This window comes from Equus quagga, chromosome 15 (genome assembly GCF_021613505.1).
Source record: "Equus quagga isolate Etosha38 chromosome 15, UCLA_HA_Equagga_1.0, whole genome shotgun sequence".
NCBI classification, from domain to species: domain Eukaryota; kingdom Metazoa; phylum Chordata; class Mammalia; order Perissodactyla; family Equidae; genus Equus; species Equus quagga.
In genome coordinates this window covers 32,091,453-32,107,259 of record NC_060281.1, presented here as the reverse complement: position 1 = coordinate 32,107,259, position 15,807 = coordinate 32,091,453, and the positions used below count along the sequence as shown (strand labels likewise).

General features: G+C 53.4%; 2 protein-coding genes across 7 annotated transcripts in view; one reads left to right on the top strand and one right to left on the bottom strand.

The window, feature by feature from the left end:
* Positions 1-15,741, bottom strand: part of NOTCH4 (notch receptor 4) — a 21,607-nt gene extending 5,866 nt beyond the window's left edge. For 3 of the 4 annotated variants that reach the window (XR_006885436.1, XM_046641115.1, XM_046641116.1), the window contains exons 1-20: positions 15,552-15,741; positions 14,667-14,748; positions 14,188-14,480; positions 12,208-12,555; positions 11,981-12,103; positions 11,630-11,866; positions 11,348-11,503; positions 10,824-11,018; positions 9,204-9,317; positions 8,017-8,130; positions 7,807-7,929; positions 6,785-6,941; positions 6,054-6,199; positions 5,618-5,770; positions 5,283-5,400; positions 4,976-5,063; positions 4,462-4,615; positions 3,402-3,586; positions 919-1,171; positions 558-670 (exon numbers count right to left, since the gene is read on the bottom strand). Coding sequence is in view for 3 of the 4 variants with exons in the window: in XM_046641115.1 (XP_046497071.1) it covers positions 558-670; positions 919-1,171; positions 3,402-3,586; positions 4,462-4,615; positions 4,976-5,063; positions 5,283-5,400; positions 5,618-5,770; positions 6,054-6,199; positions 6,785-6,941; positions 7,807-7,929; positions 8,017-8,130; positions 9,204-9,317; positions 10,824-11,018; positions 11,348-11,503; positions 11,630-11,866; positions 11,981-12,103; positions 12,208-12,555; positions 14,188-14,480; positions 14,667-14,748; positions 15,552-15,612 (3,213 nt within the window). In the remaining variant the exon portion in view is untranslated. The remainder of the gene's footprint in view (positions 1-557; positions 671-918; positions 1,172-3,401; positions 3,587-4,461; positions 4,616-4,975; positions 5,064-5,282; positions 5,401-5,617; positions 5,771-6,053; positions 6,200-6,784; positions 6,942-7,806; positions 7,930-8,016; positions 8,131-9,203; positions 9,318-10,823; positions 11,019-11,347; positions 11,504-11,629; positions 11,867-11,980; positions 12,104-12,207; positions 12,556-14,187; positions 14,481-14,666; positions 14,749-15,551) is intronic. The other variant, XM_046641117.1, reaches the window with a different exon arrangement.
* Positions 9,324-15,807, top strand: part of LOC124227268 (butyrophilin subfamily 1 member A1-like) — a 46,825-nt gene continuing 40,341 nt past the window's right edge. For all 3 annotated transcript variants that reach the window (XM_046641120.1, XM_046641118.1, XM_046641119.1), the window contains exons 1-3: positions 9,324-9,477; positions 9,822-10,228; positions 11,297-11,379. The gene's annotated coding sequence lies outside the window, so the exon portion shown is untranslated. The remainder of the gene's footprint in view (positions 9,478-9,821; positions 10,229-11,296; positions 11,380-15,807) is intronic.

The following is a 15,807-nucleotide window of genomic DNA, read 5'->3' as shown; positions in this document are numbered from 1 at the left end:
AAACAGTTAATAGAATAGGACTAATATTATTATCTTAATCCTTGGAGATAGGATTATGTACTTTCCCTCTGGAAGGGTAACAAGATAGAGAAAGACATAAGTATATGTAAGTTATTGTTACTATAGTAATTCTTGGGTTAAGTTCATGAGTGTTATATTTTAAGAATAATAAAATAAAAGAAGGCTATGCACAAATCACTGATGTTAGTGTATCATGAACCAAGATTTAATATTAATCCAATTTCCTGCATCTGAGGTACACACACACACAGAGTTAAAAGAACTTATCCAAGTTCACCCACCTTGACCTTGGGGACTTTCCCTTAGGCAATTCCAGTGATTTCTAAAAGTTCCATTCATGCTACCACCTGATCCTGCCTTTCCCTCCCAGCCCCCTACCCCAACTGCTTCTGAGAACCACCGTGAACATGGGATGGTTTTGTCCAATCATTCCCACTCCAGTGCTCCCTGGGCTCCCGTCTAGGATTCCAGCTCAGGCATTCTCACCTTGCATCAGTGTTGGGGGCAACAGAGAAGGCAGTTTTGTGATCACTTACCTGGGGGCAGTGGCAGATGAACCCCGGGGGTGGTCCTGGTCTTGCCTCACAAGACCCTCCATGGGAGCAGGGTTGGCTCTGGCAGGGGTCTAGCTCCACTTCACACCACTGGCCTGTGGTGGGGATGGGATTAGATGTCACACACAGCTTCAGTCACTGCCTTCTCCTTAGCTCATTCCTGGGAGTTTGCTCAGCACTAGATGCGTAGGCAAAGGGATCCTGGGGCATATTCTCTGGAGTGGGGCATAGAGGCAAGGGGATGGACAAGACGACTAGGTTGCCTTGTGGGTGCAGATTGTCTGGGTTGCCATGGTCTCAGCTGTGCCACAGAGATGCCTACATTCCCTAACCCAGGCCTCACCTGTGTGTCCAGGCAGACACTGGCAGTAGAAAGCATTAGCTAGAGAGTGGCAGGCTGCAGTGCCTGTGGGGTGGCAGGGCTGGTCCAGACACTCATCCACGTCTCCCTCACAGCGCAGCCCCACAAAGCCTGGAGGGCAGGTACAGTGGAAGCCTCCAGGTTTGGGAGTGCAGGTCCCACGGTTGTGACAGGGCTGGGATTGACAAGCATTGGATTCCTTTGAGCAGTTCTGTCCATGGTAACCTGGGGCACACTGCAGGCAAAGAGGGTCAGACAGGAACCAGTAAACGAGTCCATCCCAGCACTACAGAGGACCTAGCTCATGATGTCTGCCCAGCCCTTCTACCTTCCAGTTCAAAGCATCACTCAGCTCACCACCCATGACAGCCACGTGTAGCCAAACGCTTCTACCTCAACTCCACACGATACACATTTGTTCAATAACATACAATGTAACCCCTTATGGGTCCCAAACAATCTGACACATTGCCACTAAACATAGCTCCGTTTGGTAAAATCTCCCTCTCCCCACCACACACCCCAGCAGGCTTTGTCATACTTTATTAATTAATTTGTAAGCATTTATTGAGTGCCTGCTTTGTGCCAGGCACTGTTTTAGGCACTAGGAATACAAAAAAAAAGAAAACTCATCCCTGCTTACATCAAGTTCTCAGTCAACCAGAGGAGAGAGACAGTGAGCATTTATCACATGAATTATATACATGACCTCATAAAACCCTCCTAACAATCCTCTATATGGATTATCTCATTTGATTCTCACTTTACAGAAAAGGAAACTGATTCCTTGAAAGATTAAGTGACTTGCACAAGTCACACAGTTAGTAGGTGGCAGAGCTGGGATTCAGTGCAAATCTATGACTCCATAACTGATGCCCCTAACAACTTTCTGATTGTTTCATATCATTCTGCTAGTGAGAGAAGGGTCGTTGGTGAGGTCTGTACCAGGTGCTGAGTTTTTGCAAGAGGAAGCAGAGTATGCCAGAATGGAGTACCAGGAAGGCTTCAGAAAGAGGGAGAAAAAGGGATTTACAAAGAATCTGAGGAGAGGCCAGAGGGCTGGAAGAAGCAGATGCAGGGGGAGGTGTTTTGGAAACTTCTGGAGGAGGTGAAAGAGGAGGTGAAGCTGAGTAATGGGTGCATAGGGGTTCACTACTAATCACTACACTGCTTTTGTGTCTGTTTGAAATGTTCATAATAAAAAGCTAAAAAATAAAATGAAAAAGTTAAAGAGGAGCCAGCCCTGATTGCCTAGTGGTTAGAGTTTTGTTCATTCTACTTTGGTGGCCTGGGGTTTGGTTTCTGGACGTGGAACCACACCGCTTGTCTGTCAGTTGCCATGCTGTGGTGGCGGCTCACATCGAACAACTAGAAGGACTTACAACTAAAATATACAACTATGTCCTGGGGCTTTGGGGGAGAGAAAAAAAAAAAGAGAGAGGAAGATTGGCAACAGATGTTAGCTCAGAGTGAATCTTTCCCAGCCAAAAAAAAAAAAAAAGTTAAGGAGGATGGTTATGGCATTTGTATTGTGCCTTCTGTCCAAAGTCAAGGTCCTGAGTACAGGGATCAGGCTGCTCAGACTTCAATCTCAGCTGTGTCTCTCCTGCTCAGTGACCTGAACCACCAAGGAGAGGCCCTGACCCAGCCTGGAGAGAAGTTAGGGACATTTTCCTGAGGAAGGCACCTCCTGGGCACCATCCAGTAGAAGAGGGGTGGGGAAGGCCACCAAAGAGCCAGTGTATAGGGAAGCCAGCAGCAATCCTGTGTGCTGGAGCAGAGAATAGGAGGGTGGGGGTGGGGAGAGATGAGGCCTGAGAGGCAGACAGGTGTGGATCGTGCAGGGCCTTGGACTTCATTGTGAAAGAGGTGGGCAGCCAGCCACTGAAGGTTTAAAGCAAGGGAGTGGCAGAGCAGCTTAACATTTTCTTTTTCTTTTTAAGATTTTATTTTTTCTTTTTCTCCCCAAAGCCCCCTGGTACATAGTTGTGGGTCCTTCTAGTTGTGGCATGTGGGACGCTGCCTCAGCGTGGCCTGATGAGTGGTGCCATGTCTGCAGCCAGGATTTGAACTGGCGAAACCCTGGGCCGCCCAAGCAGAGCGCACAAACTTAACCACTCGGCCACGGGGCCAGCCCCTTAATGTTTTCAATAGAGCACTCTGGTAGTGGAGTGAAGGCTGAGCCTATAGGAGGGTAGTGGAGGCAGGGATGATAGTTAGGAGGCTGATGCAGGTGTCCTGGTGGAATGCAACAAAAGCCTGGACTAAGGCAGTGGGATGAAGGGTAAATGGGAAAGGACAGAGTTGAGAAATGTTTAGCAGGTAAAATGGCCTGACTTGGTCATTGATTGGATGTTGGGATAAAGGAAAGGGACATGGATACATCAACCCCCCTCTAGGACTACTGTTTCCTACATCCAGCCCACCCTTGTCTCCCCTCCCACCTCTCTTCTAGACCTGCTCACCTGGCAGAGATACCCATTGGGCTGGGCCACACAGGTGGCCCCGTGCTGGCAGGGCCTGGACTCACATGGGTTCACCCTGTCCTGGCATATACTGCCTTGGAATCCAGGGGGGCAGTGGCAGAAGTGGGAGAGGCCTCTGTCGATGCAGAGGCCTCCATTCTGACACAGGGAAGAGACTTCTGTGCCTAGGGAGAGAGACAAACAGAGATCAGTAAAGCTAAGTGGGGTGAAAGGGTGCTCAGGGGCCCCAGATACTGAGCAGAGAGGCCCATGGGGGCCACTAACATTCCTGGGTGGGGTGGAGGCCACTTGGAGCCTGAGGAGTTGGTAACTTCTGATGCTGAAGAGGTTAAAACATCAGGTTTGCCCTCTTGCCTGTTCTGCCAGAATGGAGAGCAATACCTTTTCTTAAGCTTATCAGAGCATTATAAGCAACTGTATTCTTGGCTTAAAACAAGTCTCAAGCAAGAAAGAACTCACAGGACCCTTCAGGTGGGGGCACATGGCTTAACTAATGGCCCAAATCTGTCCTTTGAGTTTTGCATCCTCTGATGTTCTCTCAATGTGATTCCCATCAACCATCCCCTACCCCACAGTAGTCTCTTTCCCGAGGTTTTCTCATATCAGGCCTCATTTGAATAAGGAGAGTATTCTTTTACAAGGTGGTTGGTGTAACATTCAAGTGAGTGGGGTGCAGCAAAATGTGTTGAGTGTAGTTGAGTTAAATGTGGTCCACTCTAGTTGAGTTATGATGATAATGACAGAGTTGAATTGTCCTGCACTGAGTTATGTCCCTGGTGGTTGTGTTAAACTAGAGTCTTATTGGACTGAGCTGGTTGGTATTGCTTGAGTTTCGTTGAATGTGATGCCAGGAGTTGAGTTGTATTAGGCTGCCCTGGGTGTTGAACTGTAGAATCAATAACTGTGGTTGGTCTGTGTTGCTTTGACTCTCAGCTGGTTGTTTTGGCCAAATGTTGTGTGTGGATGCCCTTATGGATGGGGTAGAGGAGGACACCCTTTTCCTCTTCATCTGCTCCCCAGTTGGTCCTTGGCTTGGCACCTTGGCTTAGAGCAGCCTTCTGGCAGGAGGACAGCGGAAGGTTGCAGAGAGGCCCAGTCCATCCCGGGAGGCACAGGCACTGGAAGGAGGGCCCAGTCTGGAGGCAGTGGGAATTGTGTGGACAAGGCTTCTGGGCACATAAGTCCATCAGGGTCTGAGGGTTGGGAAGGAGCATGAGGCAGGACAGAGCATCAGATTCCCAGACCCACTTGGTCCTCTGTCAGCTTCAGCTCCTCAAAATCCCTTACCTCTAAAACTCATTCCTGAAGGGCCTGGGACCAGATGACCCTCCCTGGTTTCCTTTGATACCCACATCCCAGAACAGTCCTTGGGGTCATAAATCCTTTCAGTCCTTCAGTTCCATACAAACCTGAAGCTGGACCTAAGCTCCTAGACTTCCATGTGAATACCTCTCCCAAGCTTCCCTGCTGCCCACCTTTTTGTACCCAAGACCCTCTCTCTGGAACTCTCCAGCCACTTCCCTCCTCAGCACATGTGGCTCAATGCCCCTCACCTGGCAGCTGCCTCCTGTGTAGCCAGTGGGGCAGAGGCAGCGGGGACCTTGAGGGCCATCTTGGCAAGTTGCCCTGTTCCTACAGGGGCTAGACAAGACAGAGAGAGGGCACAGTAGGAGGAAGGTCTGGGAAAGGGGGAGGGAGTATGTGATGTGAGGAGGCAACCATTTGGCAGATGGGAAACCAGGAGGGAAGGCAGAGTGAAGGGGTGTGGGATGTGGAATGGAGGGCAGCCTGGAACCCCAGAGGAGAGGGAAGGCTGAGGGGCTCCCTCCCTTCCTCCAGGGGTCTTTGAGCCCTGGTCACCTGTCTGCACAGCTGGGACGGATCCTTCCCTCACAGCGTGGGCCCTGGAAGCCAGTGGCACAGAGGCAGGAGGAGGTGCCAGGCCTGTTCACACAGGTACCCCCATTGAGGCACGGGGCTGGAGAGAGGAGGCTGTGAGGGGTTGGGTTCCTTGCCTGTAACTTGGCCTGTGACCTCAGTCACACCACACACAGGACAAACAACCACCCCTCCAGCCCCCAATGAAAACAACACCTTGCTGTGTCCAGTTAACTGTTTTTGACACGGCACAAACACACCCTGACCAGTTCCTCCATCCTCCTGGGGCCCAGCCCCAGGACACGGTGGACACTCACCAGAGGCACAGTGGTCGGTGCTGGTCTGGCAGCGGGGCCCAGTGTGGCTCGGAGGGCAGGTGCAGGAGTAGCCCCCAGGGCTGGGGCTGCAGGAGCCACCATTGAGACAGGGCCCTGAGTGACAAGCTGTCACCTCCTCACTGCAGGTGGGCCCTGAGGTAAATGGGTGGAGCCAAGAAAGCGAATCCTACTTTTCTCCTCTTCCCTTTCCCTTCCCTTCCTTTCCTCATCCCCATCCCTGCTGTTCTCTCTTTTCTCTTTTCCCAACTTCTTTTCTTTGCTCACCAACTCCCACACATCACCTGTGTCCCCTGCAGTCCATGACCAGTTCTCCTTTATCGAGACCCAGAGCCCTTAGACAAATGTCTCCACTGGCCTGGCCCTTGATGGGGAGGGTGGCCAGCCCGGGGTGTATATGGTTTAGGAAGGGCCTCACCTGTGTAGCCCGTGGGGCAGGTGCAGTTGTAGCCAGAGGGCTGGGGGTGGCAGGTCCCTCCGTGGGAACAGGGTTCGGAGACACAGCCCCCCAGCTCTGCCTCACACTCTGGTCCTGTCCAACCCACATCACAGATACAGGAGGATCTGGTCATAAAGAGAAAGGGGAAGGTTTCTCCTGGTGTTTTTCTTGCCTCCCCTTCCCATTGGTCAGACCCCTGGAACCTCATCTTTTAGCCCTGAAACCCTGGCCCCTTTCTTTGGTGACTTTGTTCTCAGTATTTATCCCCATTCTGCCCCTCACCCCTTCATTTTCCACAAATAGATATGTAACTTGTTTATTGTCTGTCTTTGCTCATTAGAATGAAGCTCCATGTAAGCAGACACTTTTGTCTTTTTTGTTCTGTGCTGTTCCCCCAGTGCCTGGAAAAGTTTCCACACATGGTAGATGCTCAATAAATGTTTGTCTAATGAATGATGAATTGGCCCTGGGATTTAATGCTCTTCTTTCTGCTCTGATGCCCTCGTCCCCCATTACTTATGAAGTCTCCTCTCACTGCAGAGGACTCACCAGTCCAGCCTTCCCACTGGCTGTGACCCCAGAACTTTGCCATCTCCTTCCTATTCCCCAGTGGTCACTTCTCACAGACTTGTACCTGACTAGCTGTCTCCTGCCCTAGCTAAGGAGGACCCAGAGGACAGGGCAAATGGAGAGGGCCTGGAAGATGTTACCTCTCGCAGTGCCCATGGTGGCAGGTGCAGTTGTCCTCAGCAGGGGCACAGCCAGGGCTTCCATCAGGGCAGAGGCAATGGACTTTGTCCTGATCCTGGCATTTTTGCTTGAGCTGGCACAGGTTAGGGGCACACAGGGCAACCTCACAGAGATGACCTGGGGTGGGGAGATAGGTCAGAGATAAAAGAGTCCCTCCATGTCCTTGATGGGGCCAAAGGCCACTTTTTAAGCATGACTTGTTCACTCTCCCTGAACCTGTCCTTCAGTGGCTCCTTATCGCCTTGGGATACTGTCTAACTTCCTCAGAATGACACATTGGGTCCTGCATAACATGACCTTCCTACTACTGCTGCATTTCTCATCCTTGCCCTGTTACACTCTGAGCTCTGGGCGTCCTACAGTTCCTTAAGTGGGGTGTGCTTTTCTTCCCTCTGCGCCTTTGCACACGTGGTTATTGGCAGCTAAAACATGCTGTCTGGCGTTCTATCTTGACAAACTCCTACTCGTTCTTCAAGACTCAGCTCTCCCATCACCTCCTCCATGAAGCCTTCTCATCTCTAGTCTGGGTTGGCCGGTCCTTTGTGCTCCTATAGGATCCTGTGCATTCCTCTCTCAGAGTAACTCTCTGAGCCATAATCAACAAGAGACTTGTTGGTCTCTGTGTTAGATTTAAAGCCACTTGAGGATAGCACCTCTCTTACTCAGCTTTGTGTCTGTGTCTGGCATAGTAGGCACTTAATAAATGCTTGCTAAATAAGCAAATGTATGGCTTCCCTTTGAACCCTGTCCTCTGCTGCTGAACCTCAATCACATTATTCATGTTGGGCCCAAGGTGGGTCCTATAATGACACTCACCCTCAGGCCCATGGTTGTACAGTTGTGCAGGTTTTGCACTGAATAACTTTTAGGGTTTCCATTCTCATTCTATTCTCATGTCCCTTGAACACCCATCAATGACCTCCACTCCACCCTAATGTACTCAAATATCCCGCAAGTCCTTTCCAATGCCTCCCTTGCTGACCTGTGAAGCCAGAGGGGCAGAGGCAAAAGAAGGCTCCTGGGAGATCAAGGCAGCTGGCTCCAGTGGGGCATGGGCCACTCAGACACTCATCCACCTCCACCTGACAGCGCGGGCCTTCAAAGCCTATGGCACAGCAGGAGGCTCAGGGACCTGCAGGGAAGTCTGCCCCTTGCCCCCGCTCTCCCCTCTGGTGTTTGGGCCCCAGTTTACCTGGAAGACACTTGCAATGGAAGGATCCAGGCTGGTCCTGGCACTGCCCACCATTGGCACAGGGAGAGCTTCCACACTCGTTGATGTCCTCCTCACACCGGGAGCCAGTGAATCCTGGGGGGCAGGGAGTGGGTGGGGAGAGATGGCAAACGGCATCTTTTTTTTACTTTCTCTAGATTTATTAGGGAGCTCATTACAAATGTTTAACTGAGCTCTATAGGCTTCATTTCTTGGATTTAAACAAGAAATTAAGAGTTAACACTGATATTTAACTTTCTCTTTACATATGTAGAAGTAAAGAAAGACTCTTGTTTCAAATTGCTTGGTTTGGGGTTTTGTCTAAATGTATCACTGTACGATGAAGGCACCAATTTGGGGGCTTCTCAAATAGTGATTTGAGTTTCAGGACATAATGGAGCGTAACTCGGTAACTTTATTCTTCATACAAATAAAGCGTAACTGGATATGTGTATTAATGCTGAACAGACATTTTACCAAAAGCATAAATACAAGTCCTGACCCTTCCCCTTGCCAGGAAAGTGAACCTGGAGGACTTCCCAGAGAAGATGCCTGGGCAGGTAGAGCTCATGGGAGGGTGATGCAGAACAGGTGAAGCTCAGCCCCCTGCCAGCTGTGTGACTCTGGCCTCCTCCACCTCTCTGTACTCCAGTTTCCTCCTCTCTCAAAGGGGAATAGTCGTGAAATCCCCCTCATGCAACCATTGAAGGGGTTAAATGAGATTAATGCCTGAAAAGTCCATAGCCAAGTGACTGGCCTGGAGTAAATAGTCAATAAACACCAGTTATTATAGAGCAGGGCACAGAGGGACATATGATGAAGCTGAGAAGGAAGGCCTGGGGCAGCCTTCTCTGCATCCATGGTGAGGAGTGCCAAGACCAGCCTGGGACTCCTGACATGCAGGGAGAGTATACAGCTCTAAAGGAGGGCGGGAAAGGAGGGATAAGTTGGAGATTTGGTGAAGGACAGAGATGAGGGTGGGCCAGTAAGCAAGGGAAGATTTAGGGCATGTAGCAGAAGACACTTTGGGGAGCAGAGAAGGAGTTGGAGAAACGGGGGCCTCCTTCACCAGGCTGGGGAGATCTTCACGAGGCCTCGGGTGTTGCTGGGCCTGAACTGTGGAGGTTCAGAGACTGGTGGACTGAGGAGGCTGAGGAGGCTGCACTCACCAGGCAGGCAGACGCACAAGAAGCCGTTGAGCAGGTCCTGGCAGTCAGCCTGGTTCAGGCAAGGAGCAGAGGCACACTCGTTGATCTCTACCTCACAGAGCCGCCCTTCTAAGCCTGAGGACATGGAGGCGTGGTGGAGGTGAGGCCCGACCAGGCCAGCCCTGCCTTGGCTGCTCGCTCTTCTGCCTGGGAGCCCCAGGTTTCAGAACCAGCCCTGCCTCCAACCTGCTGTTTGCTCTCATCAGGCAGCCCCTCCTCCAGGTGCTGTCCCCAGGTGAGCTGGAGAGATGAACCCCAGGGCCCTGCTGCTCTGCTGTGTGTGGCCCTGCCCCTTCAGGTGTGAAAGCTCAGGGAGCAGGGCGCTTGCTGGGACCTGTGGGAGGGCAGTGAGGAAGTGCCTTTTGGGGCCGTTCCTCTGTGCGTGGAAGGCAGGCCTCACCCAGGTAGGCTGATGAGCCTGGAGGTCCTCAATGTACAAATGAGACAAGCAGGCATCTGCTTGGAGATGATTCACTCTTGTTCTAACTGGGCAGGCCTCTGTGCCAGAGCGACCAAGGGAGGGATTTGAAGGGCATTTGGAAAGCTGTGTGGCTCCCATATTTGTTCTGTTTCTTCAAGCTCATCCTGATCTCCACTGTCTCACCCCGAACTGAAGCTGGATCAGCCTGGATCAGCCTTTGGACCTCGGCTATCTCCCTCTTCTTGCCTAGGGACCCTACCTCTGAAGCTCCTTGATATTCACAGCCTTGTCCCGTGGATTGCTGGACGGTTTCCCCAGCATTTTCCCTTGGATGCTGCTAAGCTTAGGAAGGGGGTACCTGTAGTAGTTAACACTATTGAAGCCCTGAGCTTGAATCCTAGCTCTGCCAGTTACCAGCTAGGTGATTTTGGACAAGTCACTTGACCTCTCTGTGTGCCTCAGTTTCTTCATTTATACGATGGGAACAGTAACAACGCTGACCTCATAGGGTTATTGTGAAGATTAGGTAATGCATGTAAGATGCTCTGGCAGTACTTGGCACAAGGTAAGCTGTTGTTTTTCTGATTTCATTCAGCTCCCCAATATTGGCTTTGTCGCCATCTCCCTGGGGAGATGTTTCCCCCTTAAAACTAGGTTGGAGGTGGGTGCAGCCTTGCAGCATTCCTTTCCTGTTGTACCAAATTCAAGCACACAGACCCTTTGGGACTTGAAGGGTTTATTCTTTCTCTCTATAGGGAAGAGTTTCCGTGATTAAGGGGAGCATTCTGGGTTAGCAGGAGCAGAGGCTGCAGCATGAAAAGTTTATAACTGTTCTGCTCTCCCTTGATGGGCCTCTGTGTGCAGTGGACAAAGTTGTGCACTCTACGATGACTGTCACATGAATGCTTCCCGCTCACCCCAGAGTTGAGCAGTCATAACCTCACTACCATCCCTGGCAGCCCTTCTCCTGTGGGCCACATGATTCCCAGGATTTTCAGCTGGCGGGGGGAGGGGGGGAGTGCCGGGGGAGAGAAGGAGAAGCATTTTTTTGTAACTGACCCCAACTGGCCTGAGGCTTTCTCTGCTCTGGAGGGGTCATGCCCAGTGGATTCAGGATTAGTCCCCTGTCTCCTTTACCCAAGGCCCCATTCTGCTGGTACCTGGTGGGCAGAGGCAGTGGAAGGTGGCGAGCAGATCCAGGCAGGTGCTGCCGGGGTGGCAGGGCTGAGACAGGCACTCATTGTGATCAGCCTCACAGCGGGAGCCGGTGTAGCCAGGGGGACAGAGGCAGTCAAAGGAACCAGGGGTGTTGAGGCAGGAGCCGCCGTGTTCACAGGGACTGGGACCTTGCTGGGCTGGAAGGAGAGAAGAGCTGGGAGTCTGCAGGGGCCAGGGGTGGAAGGGCAAGGGGGCCAGGCTGCCAGGGAAGGTGTGGGGGGCTGTTTGTGGCAGATGAGACAAATGGGGGAAAGGGCTTGTGTCTTTAAGATGGAGAAGGGCTAAATGGGGCCTGGAGAGCTGAGCGTTGGTAAGAAGATCATGTAGGGAAGAAATGCCAAATCAGGACAAATTCAGGAAAAAGAGATGTTTATATTTTTCTTTTGAAAAACAATTTGCCCGTTTCTCTCTTCAGTGCAGAGGCTGGCTGGGGACTCAGAGAGGATCTGATGTGGGGATGCCTCACCCATCTGACACTCGTCCAGGTCCTGGTGGCAGGTAGGCCCTGAGTAGCCAGGCTGACACAGGCAGAGCGTGGAGCCTGTCAGGGGGTTGGTGCTGCACTGGGCTTCCCCATGGCACGGCTGGCTCAGACACATGTCCTCCATGTGGCATAGGAGGCCTGGAGGGCAGGATGGGGGTGAGGCTCTCTGAGGCCACTTGAACCTCCCAGCTGCCCTCCTGGTGCTTCTCTCACTTGCTGTCTCCTCCTCCCACCTTCCTCCTTCCCATACCCTCGGCCTCACACCTGTGCGGCCAGGTGGGCAGAGGCAGGAGAAGGAGCCCACACGGTCAACGCAGGTGGATCCTGGGGCACAGGTGGCAGCGACACAGTCGTCCAGGTTCTCCTCGCAGCCTGTGCCTCCCCAGCCACTCACACACACACAGTGGAAGCTGCCAGCTGAGTTCTGGCAGGTACCCCCGTTTCTGCAGCGAGGGGGCCCCTGAGTCTCACATTCATCCACATCTTCAGAGCAGTCGGAGCCTGCACGGGGGTGCGAAGGGGACAAGGGCTGAACCTGGGAGCCCTGTGAGGAGGGGAGGCCAGGGGCTGAACCTCTGGGTCACAGGTGCCATGGACTTGGCTTAAATATCTCACCTGTCCAGGCTTCTGGGCAGAGGCAGGTGTATGTATCCAGTCCATCTTGGCAAGTACCCCCGTTCTGACACTGGTGCCCGACACAGTCATCTGGATTCACCTCACAGCCCGGGCCTGTGAAACCTGACAGGGTTGTGGGATCAGCTGGGGGAGGAGAATCTAAGGGGGACAACCTTCCTGCCCAGACAGAGGGGCTGCAGGAAGGCAGGTCCCCTGTGAGGACGCACCTGGGGGGCAGAGGCAGAGGTGGAAAGTGGAGTCTCTCCCTGGAACCAGCTGGCAGGTGCCTCCATTGAGACAGCCCCTCGGGGGACAGGGTCCTGGCTGGAGCTCACAGTGTGGACCCTCCCGCCCAGCAGGGCAGAGACACTGGAAGGACCCCAGGGTGTTATGGCAGGAGGTGCCCTTGGGGCAGCGTCCGGGGTCCAGGAAACACTCATTGACATCGCGTTCGCAGGCATGGCCTTCGAAGCCAGGTGGGCAGCGGCACTGGATCTCGGGGTATGTGGCCAGACATTCCCCTCCATTGATGCAGGGATTGGCTGAGCAGAAGTCTTGAAGCTCGCACTGCTCACCTGAGGCACAGGACAGAGGGAGCTGTTTCTAGCACCGCACAAATCCCAGCTCCTCTGAGATATCCCAGCTCTCACTCTGGATTCTCTGCATCTAATCGTCGTATGTCCCTCCCTTTCCTCTCATACCCTCTTTTCCAGGCTCCATCACCTCTTGCCTCAGTTTCGCCACTCCTTGGGAAGGTTCTATCTGGAGTGACCATATTTTCCAAACTGAAAATAAGGCATGTAGCCGTTGGTGGGAGGATTGCAAATGGGCCCTGCCTGGGAAAACACAGAGTCCCTTCAGTGGTGGCCTTCGTGGGGAGGTGAAAAGCATCCAGCCTCTGTAGGCAGGAGACTTAGGTAGCATCTTGCTGTGCCCCAACTGGTTGGGTGCCCTTGGGTGGCTATCTGGCCTCTCTTATCCTGATTTCCTAATCTTCAGGTGGGGATCATGGTCCAGATAATGATAAGGAGACTCCACCGCTGTGTGCACCAGCGGGAATGGCAGCAGTGGGAATGGCAGCCGTGGTGGTGGGGCCACTGCACACGTGCTGTGTGTTGGGACTGAGCTAAGGGAGCACTTCCTGATATCACCCCCTTCCCTCCTCTCAACAGCAGTATGAAGTGTGGACATCAGCTGACAACTGAGGACCCAGGGAGCTTAAATATCTCATGCAATGTCACATGTCTAGTCGGCGGCAGAGCTGGCTTTGGACTCAGGGAGGGGCTGCCCCAGAGCCTCTACTCTGAGGCATAAGGCCTGGAAAGTTGCCATGACCATCCTTCTTATTGTCACACACAGTCTCTCATGCCTGGTCTCAGGCCCGGTTTCTTCAGAATTACCTGGGCAGTTAAAAAAACCTCCATGCCCTGGGCCCACTCCAGACCCACTAAATCAGACTCTTGGGAAGGGGGCACCAGTATTATTAGGGCTTTCCAGGTGATTGCTGTGCCTAGCCAAGTTTGAGAAGCCTCGCAGAGGCACCAACATTCCAAGAACTTTCTTATCCACACGGCTGCCTGCTCCAGCCCTCTCCATCCTGGTCGGGTCCCATGGAGCCTTCCTCTCCAGAGCCTCACAGCTCTGTCCATGCATCCCTGACCGCTTCCTCAGGGTAGCACACCTGGCCCATCATGAGTCCTGCTCTTTTGCCGCAGGGCTGCACCCCTCCTCCTGGGATGGGCAACCTTTCCTCTCTCTGGGTCAGATCCCTGTCCCCCATGCATCTCCCAGCACCGCAGCCTTCCCAGGTGACATTATGGACTTCCAGCACTCAGAACAGAGGCCATTCAGATGCTTGGAATGTAGATTCCTGGAGGTTCCCCGGTGTGCCAGGCATTAACTCTTTAGCTCCTGGGTGGAGAGGACGTTGAGGGTCTGGGAAAAGGGTCAGGGTAGTATACTAAGGGCCTATGGCAGTAGCAATTTACCAACTGGTTTGGAAATACTTTAACATTTTAACAATCAGTACAACCATGCTGGTGAATGTCAGTCTTGGGTAAATGGGTCACCGAGAATCAGCTTATTGATTCTTATGGCCTCTGTCCTCAAGGCTCTCAGTCTCACAGGCTTCAGTTCTATCTTTCCTACCCCACAGCCCAGCCCACTGCTCCTGCCTGTCCCCTCCTCCCCACCCCATCAGTGCTCACCTGTCCACCCAGGCAGGCAGGAGCACTGTGGGCGGCCTGATTCCTGGATATGGCAGCGGCCCATTTTGGAACAGAAGGAAGAACAGGGGTCCTTGAGCTGGGCCTGGCACCTCTCACCAGTGAAGCCAGAGGGGCAGGTGCAGAAGAAGCTGGGGGCCAAGGGAGAGGGAGGGCTGGGGGAGCCTGGGAGGGTGGGAAGCAGGGCTTGGCAGCTGCCCCCATTCTGGCAGAGCTGGGCATCCTGGCAGGGGTCGGGAAACTCGCATGTCTCACCCAGGAAGCCAGGAGCACACCTGGGCAGGGGAGGAGAGAGGAAAACTCATATCACCGGCCCCTCTTCGTCTTCTCTCCCTCTTCCTCCTTTGCCTTCATTTGTTTCCCTTCTTCTCCTCTACCTCCTCCCTTTTTCCTTCCCACTTCCTCCCCTGCTCTCCCTCCTTCTTTCTCTCCAGTCTCCCGCTCCCATGAGGCACACTCACTGACATGTCCCTTGCCCCTGAGATAGGTTCAGGCAGGTGCCTCCGTTGGCACAGGGTTCTGGGAAACTCCCACACTGCAGCCCTAGGGATGGAGATGATGGAGACAAGGATGAGATGGGAGCAGGGAGCTTTGTGCTCCACCTTTCCTCCGGGGGCTCCGAAGAAACCTGACTGCAGCAGCCCCACACACGTACTCCAAACCACCGTCGCTCCATACTTCTGTTCCTAGTCCCCACGTGGGGCTCGCGCCCCAGGCCCTAGATCCCAGACTTCTCAGTTACTGATCCCCACCCCCTTTCCTGTTTATTCTCTGGCCTCCCAAATCTAGCCTCAGGCTCCATCCCTCGGAAGCAAGACAACAGGGATCAGGAGGGGGGGCTGAGGGGACTCCTGGGAGGTGACTGGCTGAGACATTGAAGGGATTTCCTCCCGGAAGGGCCCAGCATTGAGCCATCCGGGGGGTGGGGACAGCTGGACTGGGAAAGAGACTTGGTGGGCCCTTGACCTTCCCATGTCTCCATTTCCTGCTCCCCTCTCACCTCTTCCCCTAGCAGGTGGTCAGTCTTTTTCCTCTTTCCCTCCTAAACCTGACTGCAAGAGCCTGCTGTCCCCTAGGTCCAGGGCCCACTGGGTTTTCCCTGGGGGTGGGCACCCTCTCGCCCATCCCCCCAACAGTCACCACCCCTGGCACCAGGCCCAAAACCTTGGTTTGTGCAGCTCCAGCGGCAGAGCCGTCTCATCCTGCAGGCTGTCCTCATTTGAAGGGTGAGAATCTCTTCCATCCAGTGTTGCCTCAAAGCATGGGACTTGGCCCTCTGACCCCAACCCACCAGACATCCTCTTGGGGAAGACGGGTCTCCCCACCTCTCCCACCCCATGCCTCACCTCTGGTGTTGGCAACTGAGCGACACAGCAGCAGCAGCAGCAGCAGTGAAGGGGGCTGCATTCCAGAGCCCCTGCCCCTAGCCCAGATCCCCTTTACCTCCTCAGTCAGGGACCCTCAGAACCCTCACTGAGGCAGGAGCCCCGTCCTCTGCTCCCACAGCCCCTTCTTCCTCCTCCTTGGCCTGCTGCAAGCCTCACGTCTGAGCTGTTTCCTGAGTCACACAATGTCCTGGACACCCTAGTGTTGGGGGGAGGA